This window comes from Sceloporus occidentalis, unplaced genomic scaffold (genome assembly GCF_023333645.1).
Source record: "Sceloporus occidentalis isolate IW3139 unplaced genomic scaffold, rSceOcc1.0.p SCAF_250, whole genome shotgun sequence".
Classification (NCBI taxonomy): domain Eukaryota; kingdom Metazoa; phylum Chordata; class Lepidosauria; order Squamata; family Phrynosomatidae; genus Sceloporus; species Sceloporus occidentalis.
Window position 1 is genome coordinate 174357 of NW_028317230.1, and position 26847 is coordinate 201203.

The following is a 26847-nucleotide window of genomic DNA, read 5'->3' on the forward strand; positions in this document are numbered from 1 at the left end:
CCCCTATTTTAACCGTTTCCTCTCCATAACGTGTGAAGAGGAGCGCAGACTGATAGACAGGCACGGATCTGAGGTCTGAATAAAAGACGACCTCTATACTAGAACAAGGTATTTTTTTCAGATTTTAGTAAATATATTTTTTTTAAAAAAGGAGCAAATACGGTTTTAAAATGTATGTAATAATAAAAACGTATAAATATATATATTTTTTGTTTTTACTAAAAGAACATTTCCAACACATACAAAAATATTAAAATGTTGCACCTTCTGAGTTAATTCCAAAAAACATCTGCATTTTTTTTTTGTGTGTGTGGAATATCTGATTATTAATAAAAAAAATTCAGCACAAAAATCACGGTTTTTGGCGAGGTCTGCTGTACGAGTCGATTCCGCAGAAGGCGGCTGGTTTTAGGAGCGTTCTGGGGATTCTTACGTGGGAGTCGCACCTCCCGATAACCTTCACATCGGAGGCTTTGAGCTCCACGCTCTGCTTCTTGCGGGGGCTCTTCGCCAACGACCCGGTGACCTCCACCGAACTCCCGAAGCTCAGGGCGCTGCGGAGAAAAAGAGAAATCACTCGTCGTATCCCCCCCATTCCCACGGAATCCGAATAACGGGGGCTGCAAGCGTTCAGCTTCAAAGTTCATCTGAAGGGAAACGAGCCAGCCCTGAGTTATCCTCTGCTTATTAAGCGCCAACATAGTCCGAAGCGCTGTACAATTTAAATGGGGCGGTTAACACACACAGACGCATCGGGGGGGAGAACCCGGCCCCTGAGCTGCCATGTCGCCTTATGGTGCCTTTACACAAAGTTCCTGGCAAGTATGGTGGGCTTCTGAAGGCCTCGCTCGAGAGCTTACAATCTAAAGGGTGAAAAGGGGGAGTAGTAGCTGTCTTGTAGCACTAATGGGGGGTAAGAGGGGGTGGGTTGGTGCTTGTGTGAAGATCGGAGGACTTCTACAACAAGAGGATGGCCTAGCCCAAAAAACACCCGTTTTAATGCGCATTGTAGTCGAGCACACTTCCAGCTCCCAGCAGAGGCAGCTGGGGGAGGAGCCAAGACAGAATTCTCATTTTCTAACTTTAATAGCTAAAAAAAAATGTTGATTTACTGATTTCTTAGTTACTAAGCTTCTGCGCACCGACACCAAATATAATTTGTCGAATTTATTATTACACAGCGTGCGGGCACACAATCCGTTTTGGGGTATTTAGCAGGTGCGGGTTCTTCCATTTAACCCCCCGACCTCATTCACCCCACGGATTTCCTGCCCCGGAGCTCCTTCTCGTGGTATAGTTAAAAAAAAATAAATATATAGAATGTTTCAAAAACTACGGAATCCGACTTAATTTTGTGCCTACAGGGTGGGGGGGTTTGAGTGCAGGCAGAAATCCACCTTAAAAAATAAATAAAAATTAAAAAGAAAAAAATAAATCGGTAACTCGACGTCCGCCGAGCTCAACTTATTTTATTTTTTTTTAATGGTGCATCATGATGTCATACTGATGACATAGCGACCGACCTGTTTTTCAGATGGGGTTCAGCTACAATCTGGAGGCCCTCCAGAGACGAGCCGTCGCTGACGTGCAGGAACAGAACTTCTTTCTGGGACCTGACGGATCGGACCCATCCCTGAAGAGGCAACAACAAGGAGAAAGGAGACAGACAGCAAAGAACCACGAGACCGCAGCGTCTCTCTCAACGTCTCCCTGCCTTCTCTGCCATGGACACAGGAGAGGTCGCGGAGGCGGTAGAGAGACAGAGAGAGAGCGTGAATGAGAGCGCAAGAGCAACAAATTAATATGCTAACTGGCTGTCTCAAGAAGAGACAGTGCCAGTGTTACAGGGTCACCGTACCCAAGGCTGGGTCCCCCTGTTTGAGGGCTGAGGAATCACCAGTCAGTCCCTCATACGGATCGCACTCAGCTATCCACGGATCATCCAGACCACCATTCGTAGTAAACCAAGAAGAGCTCCTTTATTACAAACACACAGAACTTATATACAATCTCAATGCAATGTGTACCGAACCCAACCCCCAATCCCATCACTCCCATCCCATCACAAATCCCATCAGTATACAGGGGATGTATCAGGTGAGGGGATTACAGAATACAATGGGTTCCCCCACCTGTGTTATCCCCCCCTGTAGTGCGGGTGCCGTCTGGGCAGACAGGGCTGTGTTGGCTGATTAAGAGCCCCAGCCAGATTATAGGATCGTCTCTTTGAAGGCTGGGGCTGAATCCACATCAGTCTCTGGGCCGGTTACACAATAATACACAATATAATATATTACCGGGTCACGGTATACAGAACCGGACACAAAAGTGCTCCGTGACCCGGCTAAACTTCATATGACACATGAGCCAGCTAGCCTGGTCCTGTCACAGCCAGGAAAAGATGTCACAAATTTAGACAGCCCGCTAGTTATTTACCTGAACTCTTATCTCCTCGGAGGGCGTCTCGCCACTCGCCAGCGCCTCCCGTACACTCAGCTTGGAGACCGGCCCGAGATGTCTCACGTGGCAGCGATGCCACCGACAGAGCCCGGGGAGAGCCAAAGCTAGCTTTCTAGGCGAGAACATCGTGAAGAGGAGGAGAAGGAGGAGGCCGACTGCACGACGGCGTGAAAGAGCATAAATCCGGGCCTGGAAAGAAAAAAAAGTCACAAAAACACAAAGAAACAACTATTCTGATGGGAGTTTAAAGCCCCCTCCCTCTAATCCGGTTTTCTGGACCTTAATCACCCCTCGGCCTCATCAATGAGGCTGTTTAAGGAACTTGTCTTTTACTGAGAGGGTGGTAGGTAAGTGGAACAGCCTCCAAGCAGAGGTGGTAGAGGGTAATACAGTGAGGGTATTAAACATGCATGGGATAGGCATACGGCTCCTGAATCTAAGACGAGACCAACGACTGATTAAGGTTTGAGTCTCTTCAGCAGGAGAAACGGGCGACTAGACGGGGGCCGGATGGGGCCGATCTGCCGGCAGGTTTTGGGTTTCTGTACAAACCAATGAAATGGTCCGACACGCAGGGTGATTTTAACCGGCGGACTGTAAGCTCCTGGGTTCAGGGCCCCCTTATCCTTTTCTACAGGTTTGTCTAAACATGAATTAAGGGGGGGGGGGGCGGTGTGTGTGTATGTGTGTAACCAGGCCATTACACTAATACTGTAATAGTTGTAGTGTATACATTGCCCTGCCATACGTACACTGCAGCTTCCCCTGCGCTGCACGAACAGTTACACCGCAGGAAGACAAATACCCTCTTCCTACCACCTCTCTCCCCTTGTTCTGCCCTCCTGTAGCTTATACAAGGCACGTGACCCGAACGACCAATCCCAGTCCGGCGAATTTCGCCGGCTCATGGGAACTCAAGCCACAAAGCGGAAGTGACGTAAAATACCCAGCTGGAGCATGCTGGGAAGTGTAGTCCAGACTGTCTTGGAAGCGTTGATTCCTAATGTTTCCTTTAGAGCAGATGGGTGCCGTTTTTATTAGATGCCATTATTAATTCCAGATGTGGGGGTTATATTACTGTATACAGTGCTGGGGGTTATTACTGTATACAGCGCTGGGGGTTATATTACTGTATACAGCGCTGGGGGGTTATATTACTGTATACAGTGCTGGGGGGGTTATATTACTGTATACAGCACTGGGGGGTTATATTACTGTATACAGCGCTGGGGGTTATATTACTGTATACAGCGCTGGGGGGTTATATTACTGTATACAGTGCTGGGGGGTTATATTACTGTATACAGCACTGGGGGTTATATTACTGTATACAGCGCTGGGGGTTATATTACTGTATACAGCGCTGGGAGTTATATTACTGTATACAGCGCTGGGGGTTATATTACTGTATACAGCGCTGGGGGTTATATTACTGTATACAGCGCTGGGGGGTTATATTACTGTATACAGCGCTGGGGGTTATATTACTGTATACAGCGCTGGGGGGTTATATTACTGTATACAGCGCTGGGGGTTATATTACTGTATACAGCACTGGGGGGTTATGTTACTGTATACAGTGCTGGGGGTATATTACTGTATACAGCGCTGGGGGTTATATTACTGTATACAGCGCTGGGGGGTTATATTACTGTATACAGCGCTGGGGGTTATATTACTGTATACAGCACTGGGGGGTTATGTTACTGTATACAGTGCTGGGGGTATATTACTGTATACAGCGCTGGGGGTTATATTACTGTATACAGCGCTGGGGGGTTATATTACTGTATACAGCGCTGGGGGTTATATTACTGTATACAGCGCTGGGGGTTATATTACTGTATATAGCGCTGGGGGTTATATTACTGTATACAGCACTGGGGGGTTATGTTACTGTATACAGCGCTGGGGGGTTATATTACTGTATACAGCGCTGGGGGTTATATTACTGTATACAGCGCTGGGGGGTTATATTACTGTATACAGCGCTGGGGGTTATATTACTGTATACAGCACTGGGGGGTTATGTTACTGTATACAGTGCTGGGGGTATATTACTGTATACAGCGCTGGGGGTTATATTACTGTATACAGCGCTGGGGGGTTATATTACTGTATACAGCGCTGGGGGTTATATTACTGTATACAGCGCTGGGGGTTATATTACTGTATACAGTGCTGGGGGGTATATTACTGTATACAGCGCTGGGGGGTTATATTACTGTATATAGCGCTGGGGGGTTATATTACTGTATATAGCGCTGGGGGGGTGTTATTGTATTAGTTACATTGTGTTGCATTCGCAGGGTTAATGTGATACTTAGTGCTGTACGGGGTTTTATGTTACTCTTTTCTGTTGTCTGCAGTTCAAGTGGCAAAAAATACAGATATGGGAAGAAGAATAAAAAACCCAAAGTGTTGTTATTCTGTTCTTTGAGCCTCCTAACCTCCTAAATGAAATGAAGTCGCCGTAACGACTGCCTCCAGAACGCACTCCGACTCGCTGGTAATTAGGAGGTAGAATGTGCTCCGGCTACAATTGTTTCAATTTTATTAACAGCGAGTTACAGCGCGGGGTTATTAAATCACGGACTCGCTGCCCACGCTGGATTTCAGCTATTTGGCTAAATCGAGATTGTTTTAGCATTCCGGGCGAGAGAGAGACAGAGCGGGCGAGAGAGAGACAGAGAGAGACAGAGCGGGCGAGAGAGAGACAGAGCGGGCGAGAGAGAGAGAGACAGAGCGGGTGAGAGAGAGACAGAGTGGGCGAGAGAGAGACAGAGTGGGCGAGAGAGAGACAGAGAGAGACAGAGCGGGCGAGAGAGAGACAGAGAGAGACAGAGCGGGCGAGAGAGAGACAGAGCGGGCGAGAGAGAGAGACAGAGCGGGTGAGAGAGAGACAGAGTGGGCGAGAGAGAGACAGAGTGGGCGAGAGAGAGACAGAGCGGGCGAGAGAGAGAGAGACAGAGGGGGCGAGAGAGAGACAGAGCGGGCGAGAGAGAGACAGAGCGGGCGAGAGAGAGAGACAGAGCGGGCGAGAGAGAGACAGAGCGGGCGAGAGAGAGACAGAGCGGGCGAGAGAGAGACAGAGGGGGCGAGAGAGAGACAGAGCGGGCGAGAGAGAGACAGAGCGGGCGAGAGAGAGAGACAGAGCGGGCGAGAGAGAGAGACAGAGCGGGTGAGAGAGAGACAGAGTGGGCGAGAGAGAGACAGAGTGGGCGAGAGAGAGACAGAGCGGGCGAGAGAGAGACAGAGCGGGCGAGAGAGAGAGCGGGCGAGAGAGAGACAGAGAGAGACAGAGCGGGCGAGAGAGAGACAGAGAGAAAGTCTGGTGCGGGGATTCCAGCCGTCTCTCCAATAACTGTGACGCTCGCTTGTGGGGGGGCTCAGATGGGGTGCCGAGGATGGCTGTTCGTGGCATTTTTGGGCCAGGAAAAACTTCTGGAGGGCTGAAAAACAAAGCGCACATCTCACATCTGTCTCACGTCTGAGGGTGGTGGATAAGTGGAACAGCCTGCCAGTGAAAGCAGTAGAGGTTAATACAATTATTGCCAGCATAAATCTTTAGCCAAAACGAACTGCCTGATTGCACAGAAGGGCTACTAGGTGCCTGTTATGTGGCAGAGGGGCTGCTGGCCCCCTGGACCTGCCGCTGTAGCCTTAGTTGGTCCAGGATATGCCACTGTTGTACGTTTGCCACCCAATCAGATGGCGGATTGGCTGGATGAGTTTACCCGCTTCGCTTGGCACCAGGGCAACCTTCTGCGGAACAGCGACATGGGTTATATACTGCTTTTAAGCATATCTGCCGAGAGTCTCTCTTTGGTTTGGCCAGTCTCTCTTTGGGACCGAGATCCTGATGCCTGTCTCTCCTCCCTGATGCCCCTCTTCTGTTCCTCAGATGCCCCTCCTTGTTACAGGGTCACCGTACCCAAGGCTGGGTCCCCCTGTTTGAGGGCTGAGGAATCACCAGTCAGTCCCTCATACGGATCGCACTCAGCTATCCACGGATCATCCAGACCACCATTCGCAGCAAACCAAGAAGAACTCTCTTTATTACAAACACACAGAACTTATATACAATCTCAATGCAATGTGTACCGAACCCAACCCCCAATCCCATCACTCCCATCCCATCACAAATCCCATCAGTATACAGGGGATGTATCAGGTGAGGGGATTACAGAATACAATGGGTTCCCCCACCTGTGTTATCCCCCCTGTAGTGCGGGTGCCGTCTGGGCAGACAGGGCTGTGCTGGCTGATTAAGAGCCCCAGCCAGATTATAGGATCGTCTCTTTGAAGGCTGGGGCTGAATCCACATCAGTCTCTGGGCCGGTTACACAATAAACACAATATAATATATTACCGGGTCACGGTATACAGAACCGGACACAAAAGTGCTCCGTGACCCGGCTAAACTTCATATGACACATGAGCCAGCTAGCCTGGCCCTGTCACACTCCCCCCGATCCCCCTCCCCCTCTTCTCCTCCCCGATGCCCCTCTCTCTTCCCCAGATGCCCCTCTCTCCTCCCCTGATGCCCCTCCCCCCTGATGGCCCCTCTTTCCCCCCTGATGCCCCTCTCTCCTCCCCCGATGCCCCTCTTTTCTAGGGGGTCAGAGTGTTTGCTGGGTATGAGGGGATCGCAGGGTTCTACAGCCCTAAAAGCCCCGATAATGTGTATAGAAACAGCAGGGAACGGCATTATAAATTAAACGGGGTTTAAAGGGAGAGGCGGGGTTTAAATGGAGAGGCGGGGTTTAAAGGGACTCGCAGGGCACCTGATAGCCGCCTGTCTGTATTTCACGTGCTGTTCGCCGTATGATAACTGACAGCCGGCAGGTGAATAAAGCTTTTATCTGTCACGGGAACTTTTACAATTTCTTTCGCCCCACCAGCTCCGCCATGAGTTCCAAATTAGCAGCCACTCTAAAATAATTCCCGGAATTTTTTATTTTTTTTTAGGATTTGGCTCCAATTTATGTCAAATTATGAAAGAAAAATCCATAGCATTTCCGCCTAAGAAAAAAAGGCATCATTCATGCAATAAATAATCCGGCGCGGAGTAAACAGCGCAGAGTATATTACCGCACCGAGATAACGCTAACGAGCGCTCCGCGGCGCTCTCGCTTCTCTGAGATAACGGCCCGAAGCCGCGGCTCATTTCATTTTCCGTTTATTTTTTTATTTTTTTGGGGGGTGTGAAGGCTGTGAGTTATTGGGCGTAGCTGACACCCCGCAGAAGGCGTGAGCCGTTACCAGCTCTTTAACGGGACTCTCCAGCCATTATCTGCGCTTTAACCCCTTACAGGCCAGGCATATTTTACACTACAGGAGCCATTTTTGGGGTTTTGCTATGGTTTTCTTGAGATGTTGTTTCTCTCTCCTTAATTATATGAAATATATATATATTCGGGACATGTAGGGCTTTTTTAAAACCATATTTTTTAAAATATATATTTTACATTTTTTTCACGTTTTTTCAGGTTTATAAATTATACACAGCTAGAATAAACGGGAAAACATACCAAAAATATATTCAACTTGCCTGATTTGGAAGCTGCGCTATTTTCCTGAATCATTTTTATTTATTTTTCTCTTTTTTAACCTTTACCTGGCAAATTCCCCACTAACTAGCCACCCACCACAATAACTAAAAGCAATAAATAAATAAAAATAAAATCCGGTCCGGATCCGGAGTGCATCGAGTCCTGAAGCTGAATCACTGATTTTGAGTGCGCACTCATCTCTGTACACTGCCGATCAACCCAAATATTTCCCATGCGACGACACTAACAAAACTAACCAATCATTTCAGTGGGCTCTTGAAGATGTAGTGCGTCTATTGGAGATGTAGTGTAAGGAAGTTTTACGTTACTCAGAGGGTGGTAGATAAGTGGAACAGCCTCCCAGCAGAGGTGGTAGAGGGTAATACAGTGAGGGTAATAAACATGCATGGGATAGGCATACGGCTCCTGAATCTAAGACGAGACTAACGGCTGATTAAGGTTTGAGTCTTTACAGCAGGAGAAACGGGCGACTAGACGGGGGCCGTATGGGGCCGATCTGCCTGCAGGTTCCAGGTTTCTTTCTGCATTACTTTCCCTGTTCTCTCCTCCATTTTTTTGCCCTCTTTTTGTCCAGGTTTTTTTTCCAGCGGTCTCTTTTCTCGCACTCTCTGCCTACACTATTTTCCTCTCTCGTTCTATCCCGGCTCACGCCTGGCCGTTTTTTTCCTGCCACCCCCCTGCAGCGGCTCCCACTCCTATGGGGCCAACAGCCTGAGCCTCGGAGCTCATCCCAGATGTTTTCCGGGTGCTCCAGTTGCAGCGATACAATGTAGCGCAGGGGTTCTCAAACTGCGGCCCTCCAGCTGCTGCAGGACTACATCTCCCATAATGCTCCTTCAGCTAAGGGGCTGGCTGAGGAGTATGGGAGATGTAGTCCTGCAGCAGCTGGAGGGCCGCAGTTTGAGAACCCCTGATGTAGCGGAATACCCTGGGCTCTAAACAAATAATAATAATCAGAGTGGGAATGAAGTCCGCCGAGCGGAGTCGGAGAGCGCAGGATGTGCGGAGCGTTAGTACAGATGGTTGAATCAATACCTCGGTGATACTCGGTGCTCAGCGAAGGAGATTTTTTACCCCTATCTGTAAAGAGTTCTCAAGGACTGGAGATGGAATCCATTCATCTTCCGGTGGTTAGGATGGGGTTGTAGTGATCAGTATTCACCACTAGGTGGCAGTATGGTACTGCGACATCACCGCCGCGCTGCAAACTAAAAAAAACATTCCATCTCCTGCTTATTTGCCTGGATTTTGGTCTATCACGTCTTAACTTATGGACAAAAATAATGTCGTTTATTTCTGTTTATTCAGGAAATGTATACTTTAGCTTTTTAGTTTTTATTACCGTATATATTTTTTTATACATTTTTTTATTTTTTTATTTTGTTAGTTTTTGTTCTGTTATTTAAGGATTGGTTGGGTTGCAGAAGATTGAAAGGATAAGGATGGCTGTTGTCGTAAAAAAAACAACGGCAAGAATGAATGCACAATGGATTTGCAGATGGGCTCCAGAGTATATAATGGGTACTTTGGGTACAAATACGCAAGTTTTGGTACAGATGGAAAAAATAATAATAATAATAAACAAACATGTTGTAAAATGCCCTATTTCGTTACATAAGAGGGGTAATTTACATTGAGTAAATAGTAATGATAAGAATAAAAATAATTGGGGCTCCCCCAGAGCGCTTCTCCTTCATGGAAAAAAAGCTGAGCCAACCCTGTATAATGTATAGATAAATCAGTGAGCCGGCCCCCTGTATAATGTATAGATAAATCAGTGACCGGCCACCTGTATAATGTATAGATAAATCAGTGAGCCCCCCCTGTATAATGTATAGATAAATCAGTGACCGGCCCCCTGTATAATGTTATGTTTTTTGTAGAAAACGGAATAAAATTGGAAGATTTGGGACTTTTGCGTCTCCACCTTCATCCGTAATGAGCTCAGGTGCCTCCGGCCCCCTTCGCAGTCCCATGCAGGTTAAGTGGTGTCTCCTGCGCTAAACGCTGCCCGTTCGCATGATTTAACAATAAATTCGGCAATTTCTGTAGGTCTCCCCCGCTGGAAATCGCGTCTCCGCGCGGAGGAACGACTTTCTAAAAGAACTCCGGAAGAACGTTCAAAAGAAAAGAGAAGGAGATGCTTTGAAACTTAGTGATCAGCGGCCTTTGTATTGGACTGGGGAGGGGGAGGCCATGGATCATGGGAGTTGTAGTTAAAATGGGCACTCCCACTGTACCTCTTGTTACAATTACTTAACCCCTTCATGACAAAGCCCGCACATGTACGGGCTGACAATGCATTGTTTTTAATGGGCTTAAGGACAACCCGCTGTCCTTAAGAGGTTAAATAAGCAACTGCACTTTTTTTGCCCCATAATATAATGTTTTCAGGCACCCCAATCTACTAAACAACTCCTTATCATACTGCCTGTGGGAAATAATAGAATGGCTCAGTCTTAATCATCCAGCTGGACTCTCTGACTAATGAAAGTCTATGGAGGGACGGACTTCATTAGCATCGCCATAAAGCATCAGCTCAGTGCGGTGTTTGAGCCGGGAAAGTCACCCAAAATATCACATGACTGACAGCAACGGCGGCTCCAGGTTGACTTATATTCTTCCCTATAAGCTACCCCCAGTATAAATATATAACGAGGGGCGTTACCCTCTGCCAACAGAATGTTCTCCTGATAAAGCGTCTTGGGAAGGGAAGTTTCATACCTGCCAGGTGTCCTTGTTTTGTTGGCCTAGTCCCTTGATCCCCTGATGGCCCTCTCCCCCCCTATGCCCCTCTCTCCTCTCCCCTGATGCCCCTCTCCCCCCCCCCCGATGCCCCTCTCTTCTCCCCTGATGCCCCTCTTTTCTAGGAGGTCAGAATGTTTGCTGGGTATGAGCGGATCGCAGGGTTCTACAGCCCTAAAAGCCCCCATAATGTGTATAGAAACAGCAGGAAAATCAGAACCGGTGGGATATAAAATATACATTGTGTTGGACGTGGTGGCCCCTGTCAGCTTGGCCCATAATGCTGATCTTGTAGGGATTATGGGGACCCCGCGGCTTCAGGGGCCATGTGGTAAATAGTTTAGAAAATTAGAGCGTGTATGTGAAGCAGAGGTAGGCCCCAACGTCTGTATACGTAATATACCAGCATGACATATACATTAAACACATAGAACCCGCTGCATTTAACCTGCGCTCAATAGCTTCTGCAATAAAGAGCTTTTAAAACCCCCGTAAAATAAAGAAGCCGCTGTTGAATTAATGTTTCCCTGCAGAATGGAAACGCCGTACGGGTAATGATGTCATACCTTTAAATTATACAGCAACATTTAGCAATAATGCAAGTGTCAGCTAATGGAACATTTATTTAGGGTGGCAGCGCTACCTTTCAAAAGTTTGGGGTCACCTGGAAATTTCCTTGTCCATTAAAATAACTTGAAATGGATGAGAAATCCAGCGCAGACGGGGTTAATGCTGTAAATAAGTATTGTAGCTGGAAATGGCTGATTTGGAATGGATTATTAAATCGTGCGCCGATTTGAATCTCTGTAATAGGATCAGAGGAAGTTACTCGCTGATTGCTGCCACAGCAGTAGCTCATTACAGCCAATGTGTAGCATTCAGAAGAGTGAGGACTTTTTACATGACTCCTACTTCAGCGGTATATGATGTAATGTAGGAGAAGCATCGTGGCTTCTTTTAACTCCTTCATGACCTTAGGACGCCCTAAGGAACCTATCCCAACTACCCTAAGCAAATAATCGGACATTAAAAAGGTTTTTGCACCAACAGGGATATTTCCTGTTTTATAGATTTTCCTTCAGTAAAGACTCAAACCTTAATCAGTCGTTGGTCTCGTCTTAGATTCAGGAGCCGTATGTCTATCCCATGCATGTTTAATACCCTCACTGTATTACCCTTTACCACCTCTGCTGGGAGGCTGTTCCACTTATCTACCACCCTCTCAGTAAAATAAAACTCCCTATGGCAACTGATCAATGGCAAGTTTTACTTTCTGAAGCCTGAAAAAGTTAACATTTTAAAATGATCTGTGTATTTTATTACAACATAACAGTGAGACTATTTGTTTTATTATTTTTATTATTATTTAATTTATAATAATAATAATAGTAATAAAAAAGATCATACCGGATTAAATTAAAAAAGAAAACATGATAAACTTTGCATATAGGTGTAAGAATTACCATATTTGCTCGATTATAAGACGAGGTTTTTTTCAGCGCAAATGCTCTGAAAAATACCCCTCGTCTTCTAATCGGGGTCGTCTTCTAATCAGACCTCAAATAGAGGTTTGATTATGAGACTAAGATCCAGATCCCCCGCACCGCTGCAGGGGACCTGGATCCTCCTGCCCCCCCCCATTTAACACCCCCCCACACACACTTACCGGTGCTTCCTGCTGTATTGCCGGGGCAGCGGGTTGACGTCTACGCGATACGCGTACACAACGTCCGCTGCAGCCGGAAGGAGGTGTGGCTAGCAGCGGGGGTTTGTCTGCGTCCGTCGCGCATACCTTCCCCGACTGTCAGAGATCAGAGTTCCCCGGTGCAGGGCCGCGGCCGGGCCAGCCAGGGCCGAATTGACTTAGGGGCTAATGGAGCTGCAGCTCCAGGCCCCTACCTTAAAATAGGCCCAGTCAGGACCGGACTGACTGGGCCTATGCGGTCGTCCTTAACACAGGGCAAAAGGGGCACCTGCCCCTCAAGCCTGCAGCAGCTACGACTGGGCCCGCTACTTACCGGCAGACGCGCGCGAGCAGCGTCCCTTCCACGGCCAGGGGGACGCAGGAATCCAACAGAGCCATGTGACGTACGTAACGTACGTCACATGACCCTGCTGTGCGTCTGCTTCCCCTGTGCAGATCCGCGGAAGTCTGCGAGCTGCGCGTGCATCATCGTTTCAGGTAAGGGGGTGAGGGAGGCTGTATGGTGTATGTGAGATTGAATGAAAGAGTGAATTAATGAGTATCTGTGAAAGAGTGAGTGAATGAATGTTTGTGAATGAGTATATGTAAATCAGTATCTGAATGAGGGAATTAATGAGTATCTGAATGAGGGAATTAAGGAGTATCTGAATGAGGGAATTAATGAGTATCAATGTATGAATGAATATCTGAATGAGTGAATGATTATCTGTGAATTAGTGAATAAATATTTGTGAACAATTGAATGAATATGTGTGTGTGATAGCATGGATGTGTAAGGGGGGGCAAATATGCCACAGGCAGGCTGTTATGGTGGCAAAGTTGCCACAGGCAGGCTGTTTTGGTGGCAAAGTTGCCACAGGCAGGCTGTTTTGGTGACAAAGTTGCCACAGGCAGGCTGTTTTGGTGGCAAAGTTGCCACAGGCAGGCTGTTTTGGTGGCAAAGTTGCCACAGGCAGGCTGTTTTGGTGGCAAAGTTGCCACAGGCAGGCTGAGTGAAACCGTCTGTGGAAACCCTCCGGATGCGGGTGTCAGTGTAGCAAAGCCTGTCCTGGTATTTGTGATTGGGTGTCAGTGTGGCAGAGCCTGTCCTGTTGTGTGTGTGTTTGGGTGTCAGTGTGGCAGAGCCTGTCCTGGTGTGTGTGTGTATGTGTGTGTGTCGGTGTGGCAGAGCCTGTCCTGGTGGGTGTGTGGGTGTCGGTGTGGCAGAGCCTGTCCTGGTGTGTGTTTGTGTATGGGTGTTGGTGTGACAGAGCCTGTCCTGTTGTGTGTGTGTGTGTTTGGGTGTCGGTGTGACAGAGCCTGTCCTGGTGTGTGTGTGTTTGGGTGTCGGTGTGCCTGTCCAGAGCCTGTCCTGGTGTGTGTGTCTGGGTGTCAGTGTGGCAGAGCCTGTCCTGATGTGTGTGTTCGGGTGTCAGTGTGGCAGAGCCTGTCCTAGTGTGTGTGCGTGTGTTTGGGTGTTGGTGTGGCAGAGCCTGTTCTTGTGTGTGTACGAACACAGAAAAGAACCCCAGCACGCCAATCAGCTTCCAATCCTTAGGTTACTTTACTCAAAGAAAGCAAAACAAAAAAGCAACATTCCGGCCAAACAGGGTCTTTGTCAAGCTCAAACGGCCCTGTTTGGCCGAAACGTTGCTATTTTTGTTATGCTTTCTGTTTTTGTTTTGCCCTTTTTCCTGCTAGCTCCCAGCTTCCTGGGAGTTGAGTGCTGAAACATTTCTTCTTTCTTTAACTGTCCTGGTATGTGTGTGTGTTTGGATGTCGGTGTGGCAGAGCCTGTCCTGGTGTGTGTTTGGATGTCGGTGTGGCAGAGCCTGTTCTGGTGTGTGTTTGGGTGTCGGTGTGGCAGAGCCTGTCCTGGTGTGTGTGTCTGGGCGTCGGTGTGGGAAAAGCCTGTCCTGGTGTGTGTGTTTGGTTATCCGTTTCCTTAATTTACAGTGGGAACTATTTCATTTTAACTTATCCAGAGATAAAATGCCCTCCTGAATTTGTAGTGACTTCAGGGGACAAAACATTCAAGGCCCTGAAATCACCCTGAAATAGTGGAAAAGATAAGGTATTGTGTTATTTACTCTATAATATTTATTTCAAGGATTAGTCGCACTAAATTGTGGCTTCAGGCTTCCCATGTTGAATGACCAAGTATTATGTATATGTACGTACATGTATATTTTTTCATAAAAATGGGCTGCTCAGTCTGAAATGCCCGGGCCTATTTTTTGTCCCAGTCCGGGCCTGTATACAATATACACACACACATATACGCGCTGGGTTCTGCTGTCCCCGGGGCCGGGTACCACGTTTTCAGCGATCTATTGATTCGGGAAGCCTATGACAGTAATTTATGCGGAAATGCAGAATTTTGCTTCGGCGCAGGGATGGGGGTCAGGGTTCTGCGGTTTCACCAGTGTTTTGACAGTAATGAGGTTGTGTTCCGTCTGCGATGGCGGAGAACAGCAGACAGGTTCTAATCTTTCGATACATTAATCCAACACGCAACATGACAGCTCGACAACTATATATTAGGGCCATTTTTTAAGCTCCTCCTAATTCGCTAGCTTTTTTTCAGTTTATTAACCCTTAGGGTCTCGGATGAGAAATGAAGAGCCCATTGGGCCATTAAGGGTTAAAAGGATAGACAAGTGAAGAGAGAGAAAAAAGAAAGTGACCATCAGAACTATTTAATATATATTTCCCATGATGCACTGGCTGTAGTATACAGTAATATTACAAGAGTTTAGTTCCACGGGCTGGCTAAGCATGATGGGAAGTGTAGTGCTGGTACCCAACAGGTTGCGTATATTTGGCAAATGTATCATTTGGAATCAAAATAGCGGTTTGTGTTATTTATATCTTTTTTTTCTTAATACGCATGTTTTATGGATGCGGCACCGGCCCCAATCGCATGTAAATATTACGCATTAAAAATACATTTGTGGAACATGTGCCGCGCTGAAATGAAATATGCAGTTTTAATCAGGGTGGGCCGGGCACCGATTTCCGCTCCACGGCACCCGAATTACCTAGTGAAAAATTGATGTGTGAGACGGCTGCGGAGAGGAACGTCTCCGGGTCTCATATCTGCTCAGCAATCCGGCCTCGGCGCTGCATGGCTTATTCCTGACTTTAAAGGGTACATTTACACTGAGCCGGACTCTTAGGATGCAGAACCATTTTATTGCCCCTCAGTCTCAAGACGTTACAGTTATAACCCTCTAAATACCTCTCTATGGGGCATTGGCTTCCATCCTTGGCGCTTGGCGGGGGGTACGACACAGTGGAATTGTTGCCCCAGTGGCATTGATATCCTATTCCTATATGGTGTTAGATATTGTAATGACTTAGATCTTATCCTGCTGCCTTCAAACACAGCAGCTGAAGGGTTAATGGGCCATTAATGCTCATTTTTTATTTCATGAAGCCCATGGACATGCTGTGGACTGTTCACAAAAGGTTATTTGGGCCAAGTCGACTCAGATGTTTCAAGCCGAGTAACTTGTCTTTTCATTAAAGGTGAAGTTGACCACCTGCCAACTTGTAAGAAATTGTTATGAAAAGTTCAACTGGCAGACTCCACGACCAACTCAACTGGCAGACTCCACGACCAACTCAACTGGAAGACTCCACGACCAACTCAGCTTGTAGACTCCACGACCAACTCAACTGGCAGACTCCACGACCAACTCAACTGGAAGACTCCACGACCAACTCAGCTTGTAGACTCCACGACCAACTCAACTGGAAGACTCCACGACCAACTCAACTGGAAGACTCCACGACCAACTCAACTGGAAGACTCCATGACCAACTCAGCTTGTAGACTCCATGACCAACTCAACTGGTAGACTCCACAACCAACTCAACTGGAAGACTTCATGACCAACTCAACTGGCAAACTTGACGACCGACTTAGCTGGCAACCAAATAAACTGATGAACACAACAAGCAACTCGACTGATGGATTCAACGACCATCTCACCTGCCAGACTCGATGTTCCGCTCAACTGACAGCCTTGACAACCAATTTAACAGGAACTCAACAGGTGATTCTCAACATCCATCTTGACAAACCTCTACACAACTAGTTTCAAGTCAAGTTTTGTAACATGACAACTCAATCCTTAATGAAAAGGCCACAAAGGCTTTACTGCCCTGCTCCACCACATCTAATAGGTATTTGTTGCCCCATCTATCCTCTGTCCTACACATTATATCAAATAAAGTAATTCTGGATGTCCAATACATATTGTAATACATACTAGTCTTCATTTCCATTTTTCGTGTTCAAACACGTCGAAGCCCAGATTTGACGTTAATCCACCTTCTGATGATTATAAAAAGCTAATTTTGTTTTCAACTTTGAACATTTAAACCTTTTTTTTGCATGCCAGCTGTATAATTGCAATTATGTATCAATTCAGACAAAACTGGCAAGAAACTTTCTTCGTTTGGGTCCAGGTGAAGTATTCCGACGTCGTGTAAAATGACAAGTGGGAACACAGTGGAGATCGTTTTTACACGAAGCTCTGCTGTTGGCGTCTCTGAGTGTTGGTGGCACAGGTGCGCTCGCTTGGAGTGCGCTTAAAGTATAGTAATGATTCCAAAAGGGGCATTAAAATCATGTCAATTCTTTATACCTGATTACGCTTCAGAAGTAGACGTTCCCAAGATTCTAATTGTCAAATATTAAATCTGACTTCAAGAAGAAATAGAAAAGAGACCCTAATTACAATTAATTTGGTTTTCATTGGAATTAAACGTATTTATGTAGATAAATGGATCCAGCAGCTTAATTAGAAGGTCAGAAATCACAAGTAAACCATTTAATATTTTTATTAGTGATATTACAGAAGGTCTTAATGGAGGAAAAAGTCAAATGGGAAATAATTTAAGTAAATTAGAAGAGTGGGGGAGGGGCTTCTGCTGCAGGGTAACGTGGATAAATGTAAAATAACGCACTTGGGCCGTAAAAATCTCAACTAAGATTGGGGGCTGCGCTGTTGGTGACATCGGGGACTTGGAATCAATTATTATGGTAAGCGGACAATTGAATAAATAGGTAGGAAAAAGCAAGCAGGGTTCTGGGTGTATAGAGAGGGGCATTAGTAGCAGGAAGACAGGGTTGCTCATCTGCAGCATTGGGGGGCAATTCTGGAGACCCCATCCGCAGAAGGATAGAGACACATTGAGGATCAGAGGAGGGCGACTAAAATGGGGAATGATTAACGGTAGAAAAATAAGCAGGAAAGAGTAAGAGGTCTCAATATGTCCAGCTTCGGAGAGGAGACGGAGGGGATGGAAGAGAGAAAGAGTGGTAGATAAGTGGAACAGTCTCACAGCAGAGGTGGTAAAGGCTAATACAGTGAGGGAATTTAAACATGCATGGGATAGACATACGGCTCCTGAATCTAAGATGTGACCAACAGGCAGACTAGACAGGTTGATCTGTCAGCAGGTTCTATGTTTCTATATTAAGTCATTTTATATTATTTTATATTATATTATTATATGTAACGGCAAATATTCAATAATATTCCGCAAACAGACCTACAGGGCCAAGTAAAAAGCAGAATTAGTAATAGGGCCGGGGTCACCTATCATCGGATGAGTCTGGGATATGACCTCGCCCGCTGCAGGTTAATAAATCTCATCTTCCCAGGAATCAGCACCGAAAACGTCTGGGGAAATTTGCCAAAATAAGACAACTCTTCCCAAAGCCAAGTCTTCTATGTTTTATCGTAAGTTCTCTGATAACTTCCCTGGCAATGCTCTTCTTTATTAATATTATTATTAATGATGTCAATGGGCTTCATTTCCAAGGAGAGCGCGATTTCATCCTTACGTGGAATCGATCAGCTTATTCCTGCCTGCGAAAAATAACTCTGCCGGTTCCAGCCGCCGCCAACGTAAATAATGCGGCTGCACTTTGCCAGCTCATCAGATTGTAGAGAGAGCAGAGACCCCGTCCGCATCCGACCGCGTGCTCAGCTTTTACTTTCATCTCTGATATTCTCCCGGATTGCACTGTTCTTCATATCAGAAAAAAGCCTCGAAAGGGAAGCGGCCCCTTCAAACCCCTCCTTACCCCCAAAAACATTTTATTATATTTATATACAGTAATATAACCCCCCAGCTCTTATACAGTAATATAACCCCCCGCGCTGTATACAGTAATATAACCCCCAGTGCTGTATACAGTAATATAACCCCCCAGCGCTGTGTACAGTAATATAACCCCCCAGCTCTGTATACAGTAATATAACCCCCAGCGCTGCATACAGTAATATAACCCCCAGCGCTGTATACAGTAATATAACCCCCAGCGCTGTATACAGTAATATAACCCCCAGCGCTGTATACAGTAATATACCCCCCAGCGCTGTATACAGTAATATAACCCCCCCAGCGCTGTATACAGTAATATAACCCCCCGCGCTGTATACAGTAATATTACCCCCAGCGCTGTATACAGTAATATAACCCCCAGCGCTGTATACAGTAATATAACCCCCAGCGCTGTATACAGTAATATAACCCCCCAGTGCTGTATACAGTAATATAACCCCCCAGCGCTGTATACAGTAATATAATCCCCAGCGCTGTATACAGTAATATAACCCCCAGCGCTGCATACAGTAATATAACCCCCAGCGCTGTATACAGTAATATAACCCCCCAGCGCTGTATACAGTAATATAACCCCCCAGCGCTGTATACAGTAATATAACCCCCAGCGCTGTATACAGTAATATAACCCCCAGCACTGTATACAGTAATATAACCCCCCAGCGCTGTGTACAGTAATATAACCCCCAGCGCTGTATACAGTAATATAACCCCCAGCGCTGTATACAGTAATATAACCCCCAGCGCTGTATACAGTAATATAACCCCCAGCGCTGTATACAGTAATATAACCCCCAGCGCTGTATACAGTAATATAACCCCCCAGCGCTGTGTACAGTAACTAAAGTCTAAATTGGTAAAAACCTGGTTTTATTTAATTTTGTCCCAATAAACTCCCTTTATCTGCAGACCTGGAGCTGCCGTTGCTGTCAGTCATGTGATATTTTGGGTGATTTTCCCGGCTCAATCACCACACTGAGCTGACGCTTTATGGCGATGCTAATGAAGTCCGTTCCTCCATAGAATTTCATTAGAGTGTCCTGATGTGTGATTAAGACTGAGCCATTCTCATGTTTCCCATAGGCAGTATGACTTAGGAGTCAAAGTTTTGGCCATTAAAGGCAGTTTGAAGTAGCCCACATCTGCTCTAAGAAGTCTTGGTGACCCCTTAAAATCTAAAAAAAACCCCATCTCTTAGATGTTGCAATTGTACGACCAGATCCTCCGCTTTGTCTCAGGACACCTATACGTGTCACATACACTCCTATGTGGTCGCCCGGAAATGTCATATGGCTGGCTGTGCGTTATGAGAGTTGGAATCCTCCATAGCTTTTCCCTGTGTCTAATGGCCCGTTTTCCTCTCCATTCAGAGAGGAAAGCATTATCTCAGAAGCCTAAACGTATCCTGGGGTCCGAAGTCTTATTTCGGTTGCTTTTTTCCTCCTTTATTTCTCCGCCGTTTTCTGATCACGCTGGTCCTAGGAATTCAGTCTCCTTGGTAACCCAGCCGCAATACCCTCTAAATTACTCCGATCTGCCTAACCTCGCTCCCCAGCCGCACGCTAACTGCCTCTCATTCGCACAACTTACCAAACATTTCATTTTTTAACATTTTCAAAGAAAAAAACACAAAATCCTCCCTCATTTATACCGAATGGACCAGAATTATAGCTTCTCGTCTGCTGGAAATGGCGAGTTTTAACAGAATAAGTTAGTAAAAAAAGCGTTTACTTTCATCGTACCTCCCAAGTGACCCGTGCAGCTTGTCCAGTCCTTCCCTCTACTGACCTGATGCCCCTCCCTCCTACCCTTATACCCCTCTTTTCTAGGAGGTCAGAGTGTTTGCTGGGTATGAGGGGATCGCAGGGTTCTACAGCCCTAAAAGCCCCGATAATGTGTATAGAAACAGCAGGGAACGGCTTTATAAATTAAACGGGGGAAATAAATCCCATTATTCTTCTAAATGCCCCACTCAGAAATAGGGGCAAAATCACATTAAGAGTCTTGGTAAAGCCCTGCTTCACATGTAGACTATTCCTCGCCCTGAGATATCTGTGATAATAGCGTTACGGAGGGACCTGCGCGGCTGGAAACGATCTCTAGCGCTAGAGGCTCCTGCGCCATCCAATAAAACAACGCGGGGAGAGAACAGGAAGCGGCTTCCAACTTCCTGCTCAGGCTGACGGGAGGGAGAGAACAGGAATCGGCTTACAACTTCCTGCTCGGGCTGACGGGAGGGAAGAGAACAGGAAGCGGCTTACAACTTCCTGCTCAGGCTGATGGGAGGGAAGAGAACAGGAAGCGGCTTACAACTTCCTGCTCAGCTGACAGAATGGAGAGAACAGGAAGCGGGTTACAACTTCCTGCTTGGGCTGACAGGAGGGAGAGAACAGGAAGTGGCTTACAACTTCCTGCTCGGGCTGACCAATAAGATTCTGATACAGTCTGCACGGAGGGATCATGGGAAACAGAGGGGAATGTCAGAGCCGGGAAGTAGATATTTCAATAAATGTAAGAATGTAATATTGAATCCAAGTGGTAATAACATGTGATATAACACGTGAGGGTTTTCCGTGTCGGAGCGATCTGTCTCCCTCCTTAAATTCACACATGAAGAATATCCTCAAAATCCATCATCGCAGCAATTAAGGAGAAATCTTTATTCCTTCCGTATGCAAATTATATGAAATATTCATAAGAGTGCGATCGCGCTCGCTGCTTTCTTGTTGTTTTCTGCGGCAGAAGGAACATTCTTGAAAAAAATCCTCTGAAGTTAATTAGGGAACAAACACTTATTCGCATTCCCTCGCACTCGACTCAAACCAGCCTTTATACTGCGGCTTTTACCGGCCTCTCCTCTCGTTCGGGTTTTTTTATACATTTTTCGAGGATTTTATTGGTTTTTATCTACATTTGTTGTAATGGAACAATCCTGTCGCTACACAGCTACACCGGCTACATATGATCTCCAAAGGACGCGGTCGCCGCTTCACAGATCTCTGGGCGGACATCACCTGGGGTATTGGGGGCAGTTCTGGGAACCCCCCATCTCTAGAATGATACTGACATTCTGGAGAGAGTTCAGAGGAGGCGACTATGGGAAATGGTTTACGGGAGGAAAATTATCAGGAAAGACCAAGGGATCTCAGTATGTCTGGTTTGGGGGGAGAGAAGAGAGAGAGGGGATGAGAGAGTGGATGGGAGAGAGGGGGAGAGACAGAGAGAGAAGGGTTGGGAGAGACAGGAGAAAGAAGGGTAATGTCAGAGAGACATTTAAGTTCATAAAGAGGTTAGAAAGTTTATTTCAGAGAGGGGAAAAGGCCAGAGATGGAATAGAAGGAAGTTTTACTTTACTGTGCGGGTGGTAGTAGTGGATTAGCCTCCCAGCAGAAGTGGTAGGGGGTAGTACAGTGAGGGGATGTTTCATGAGTTGTTGTCCCCGTTTCACTTGGTAAGAATGTTTCATTTTTAAAGACGTTCCTTTCAGCCGCGGATATCAGGTGTATTCTCGACAAGAATCTTATCACATTAAAAACAGACCCAGGTAATTCATTCGCATCCATATTCATTCTGCGTTATGCTAATCGGCAAAAACACATTCTTTACATTATCAAACGCCTGATTTATTTTGGAAAGGTAGCGGCAGCCTGACGCCCCGCGGTAAAACCTTCTCCTGGAAACCGCAAGGACGGATTTCATGAACACTTAAAGGGACAGCGTAATAACAGAGAGCGTTACATGACACGTTGGGACCTCGGAGGTCTTTTCCTCAGACGGCGCTTAACAATTAGGGAGCGATAACTTATTGAGGAGGAATAATAAAGCAGGATCAGGTGTTTTGTAAATCTGCAAAAACAAACATCACACAACAAACCACAAAATGACTTATGATTATTACTAGTTCTCCCATCACAAAGATCCAGCACCCCCCCTATGCCGCCCTTAGTCACAATGAGAAGGCTGAGGTTCTTATCTCACAGATGTTTAATGCACATATCAGGTTCCAACTAAGACAGTTACATCAACACCGTAGAACTAAATAAAAATAAATAAGAAAGACAAATCATCAGACATACAGTCAATTACATCAAAAAACACATGACTGGAAACTCATAATTAGACACAAATACACCTACATACCACTTTTGCCTGCTTGTGAACTAAGAGAGGGGTGTGTATCTTGAATTTTCTTAATCAGATGGCTTATGATTCTGAAAGATAACTTTATGACTTCTGATGACAAGACCATTCAATCCTTTATGTAAGTGATTTGTAACAATGCATTATGGGAATAAAATACATTGACAATTATGCTCACAAGCGCCATCTAATGGACACAGAAAACTTTGTGGCTGCAAACACACTCCCACCATCACAACATGTGATTCTTAAAGGAGCTGATATTATAACACATAACTTAACATGAACATTTAGAGGAAACGCATTTTGCACACATTAATCAGATACAATCACGTTACCCTTCCGTTAATCAGCTTCAAGTAATAACACTGTTTTGTGTATGGGTCTTTCTAGATACACTGGCTTACTAGTGCGTGTGCCCTTGTTATCTATTGTTGTGTCACTAACAAGAAGTTTCAGTTTTCTGACCCTGCCATCAGTTCCTGGGAAGACATCTACCACTTTGGCTAGACCATCATCAACATAAAAATTGCGTTGTAGGAACTTCACTGTAGCTTGATTAAATTTGCCTTCACCTTGTGTGGCAAGGTGCTTGAACCCGAAGTTTGCACATCCTGGCGAGGAAGCAGCTCCAAACAGGTGAACCTTCATTCAATACACTGAAGGTAGGGTCTCCATGTTGCCTTCTTCCCACCACAGGAACCTGAGGTAGTCTCGATCCCTTTGAGCAACATGAAACTGATGGAACATACGCTCCACATCACACATAATGGCCACTTGTCCTTTCCGGAAACGGCACAAGACCCCAACCAGAGTATTTGTGAGGTCAGGCCCAGTCAGTAGATGTTCATTCAGGGAAGTATTCTGAAATCTTGCTGAGCAGTCAAAGACGACTCTGATCTTGCCTGGTTTCTGGGGGTGATAAACCCCATGGTGAGGGATATACCATGATGGTTGCCTGTTTATCTCCATCTTTGGAACCCTTTCTGCATCGCCTCTTACTATCATGTCCTTCATGAAAGCCACGTAGTCCCGGTAGTATTGCTCATCTTTCTTCAAACGTTTTTCTAGGCATTTGAGTCTATGTTCTGCACAAGCCTTGTTGTTTGGCAATTCTGGTCGCTCATCTTTAAAAGGTAATGGCATCTCATAGTGTCCATCCTGATTTTGTTTGATACTGTCTTTTAACGTTGCTAGAAACTGTAGGTCTTCTTGTGACATAGAGACTTCTTCATTATTACTTTCAACAAAGTCTGACTCAAAAACCTTCAGTATATCTGCTGAAGTGATGATTTCCTTTACTTTGTTCCTACACACAAAGTAGACTTCAGACTTGATTTTGTGAACTGGGTCAACAGCTGGTAGAACTTGCTTCATAATAATCCTATGACTCACACCGATTTCATCTTCATAGCCACTGTCGGGGTTATTATATCCGATAATGCTCCAACCTAACACAGATCTCTGTGCAAATGGCTGGTCTTCGTTACCGCTGAGAACCTCTCTGGGCATTAAAGCTTGAGGACAGTTGTAGCCTATCAACAACCCTACTTCACAATCAAGTTCAGGAGACATTTCATCTGCAAGATGTTCTAGATGTGACCAATTCCTTGCGGTGTCACATGTGGGTATATGTGATCTATTGGCAGGTATGTAGTCCCTGGTATAAGTTGTTGGTAGATTGATTCTTATTTCAGACTTGATGCCTCTTACTTGTAGTCCATTCAATTTGTGGCTAGATACAACCTTTGTTTTAGAAGTTATTGTAGAAATTTTGAGCTTGACTGGTTCTCTCTTAATATCAAGTATTTCAGCTGTGTCTTGTAAGATGAAGGTAGTGTCACTCTGGGTGTCTAGTAAGGCGTACACTAGGATCTCTTTATTTGGTTTGGCTATTGTTGAGATATATACTGGAATAACTGATGAGGTATGAGTGTTACTTCTTTCTTGAATAACTCTGTTGGACGTTACTTGCTTAGACTCGTGTATCCTCTGTAGTTCAGCTGTTCTTTCTGCAGGTCCTTGATTGATTTTTGACTGCTCTTGATCGGTTTTAACTCGTTGTTCCTGATCTTTATTCTGCCGATCTTGATGTAGGCATGTTGGGTGACGCCGTTCACATTTATCACACACACTTCTGGAGGTACAGTTTTTTGACTTATGACCGGTTTTGAGGCAACCAAAGCATAAGTTCTCTGACTTTACAAACTTCACTATTTCTTCAACTGGTCTTTCCATAATCTTATGGCACTTATGAAGAGTGTGGCCATGTCTCTTACAAAAGGCACACAGGACGCTAGTATTCTCCCTGGAACTTGTAGTGAATGTTTTGGCACTTGAGTTGCGAATGCGTTGAGAGTTAAAATAATCTTGATCGGTTTGCTTAGATCTTTCTTGTTCTGTTGGCTTTATCGCTTGCAGTGAGGTGATGGGGTTGCATGCAATTCTGGCTTCTTTATTAAGAAATTCAACAAAGTATTTGAAATCGGGGAATGCTTTGTGTTCATCTTGGAACTTTGTGACAGCTCTGTTCCAACGTGAACTCAACCACTCTGGTAGTTTTGCTGTTATCCTTTGATTTTCAACGCAGTCATTTAAAGCTTGTAAACCTTGAACATAAGGCATGGCTGAGTCAACACTGCTCAGGAAATCTACAAATTCACGGAGATCTTTGCTGTCTTTGGTGGCAATCTTATGCCATGCTTGTATTTTGTCACGATATGACTTTCCAACTACAAACGGATTTCCAAATCTGTCATCAAGTATGTCCCAGGCAGCATGATAAGCGGTTTCTGTTCCAACCATGAAGTGTCCTTCAATAGCTCTTTTTGCTGGGCCACTTACATACTTGCGTAAAAAGAAAAGCTTTTCTTGGGTTGGTAAGTTCTTGCGGTCAATTAATGTCTGGAAAGACAACTTCCAGTCATTATACTTCAGAGGATCTCCAAAGAAAATAGCAGGTTCTGGAATTGGAATCCTATTGGCTGTAATTGCTTCAACAAGTGCTTTCACAAGGTCATTAGAAGCATCATGAGAGGTAGTAAATATAGCTGATTGAGAAATAGGATCTTGGGTGAATTTAACCCTTTGAGGTGGATAAAGGGGTTGGTTCAAAGGAGCCTTTGCTTGGGTGAGCAGGAATGGCTGAGGAAGAGAACTTGGATCGCTTGGTTGAGAAACATAACCTTCCTTTGTTTGCTGAGGAAGAGAAGCCAAAAGCTGTTCTTCATCTTCCCTTTTGATACTTTCAGCATACACATGTAGCCTTGCTTGTGCTGCATTGTGCCTTTTTAGTTCCTCCAGTCGTTCCACTTCTTTCTTCTTCCTTTCCAACTTAATTTTTATACTGCTGCTTTCTGAAATAAATAGAGCTCTTTTTCTCGCACTCTCAGCTTCTATTTCCCTTTCTTGAGCTTCTCTCTCAGCTGTTAACCTTGCATCCTCTGCCTCAAGTTTTCTAATTTCCTCCTCATATTGATGTTGTGTATTCATTATTTTAATTACCTCTTGCGTCGCTGCTACTTCCGCTGCTGCTTCTTGTTTCTTCTGCAGTGAAGACTGACTGGACATCTTAGAACCAGATCTTAGCTTACTGGAGGTTGTTGAGATCATGCTGGACACAGTGGTTTCAAAAACTGACTCTGACTCAGGCCAGGGTATGTCTTCCAGATCGTTATTGAGAAAGCGTTGAGCCTTTTCATTTGCAGTGCTGGTAATTGCGTAGCACGTGTCATTTTTTCTCCGGATTTCAGGTTCAGGGCTTGAGATACTTCTTATGTCATCATAAATATGGTCGACCTCCGACTGAGTCGCATTAATGATGTTCACAACTTCAATAATCAATTCTGCTTCATCACTATTCTTAATGGCTCTTTTCAACCCATTGATGTGATATTTCCATCTTCTATATTTCTGTTCAAAATCCTTTTTTAGATAATTTAATTTGATGTCTTGTAGAGCTTTACCTCTTTCGGTGAGTATGCGTGTACGTTGGCTTCTTCTAATGTCTGGGAGCTGTGTATTACCTGTGCTCACTTGAGGCTGTTGCATTTGTGCAGCCACTTCAGCTTGCTCATCTGTATCAGCCTGCTGTGTATT

The 26847-nt window shown here is 45.5% G+C and overlaps 1 protein-coding gene across 1 annotated transcript in view; it reads right to left on the minus strand.

The window, feature by feature from the left end:
• Nucleotides 1-26319, minus strand: part of LOC149276032 (asparaginyl-tRNA synthetase-like) — a 35473-nt gene extending 9154 nt beyond the window's left edge. The window contains exons 1-4 of the mRNA XM_089503988.1: nt 26254-26319; nt 2437-2649; nt 1524-1633; nt 434-554 (exon numbers count right to left, since the gene is read on the minus strand). Coding sequence (XP_089360114.1) covers nt 434-554; nt 1524-1633; nt 2437-2649; nt 26254-26319 — 510 coding nt within the window. The remainder of the gene's footprint in view (nt 1-433; nt 555-1523; nt 1634-2436; nt 2650-26253) is intronic.
• Between the last annotated feature and the right edge of the window lie 528 nt (nt 26320-26847).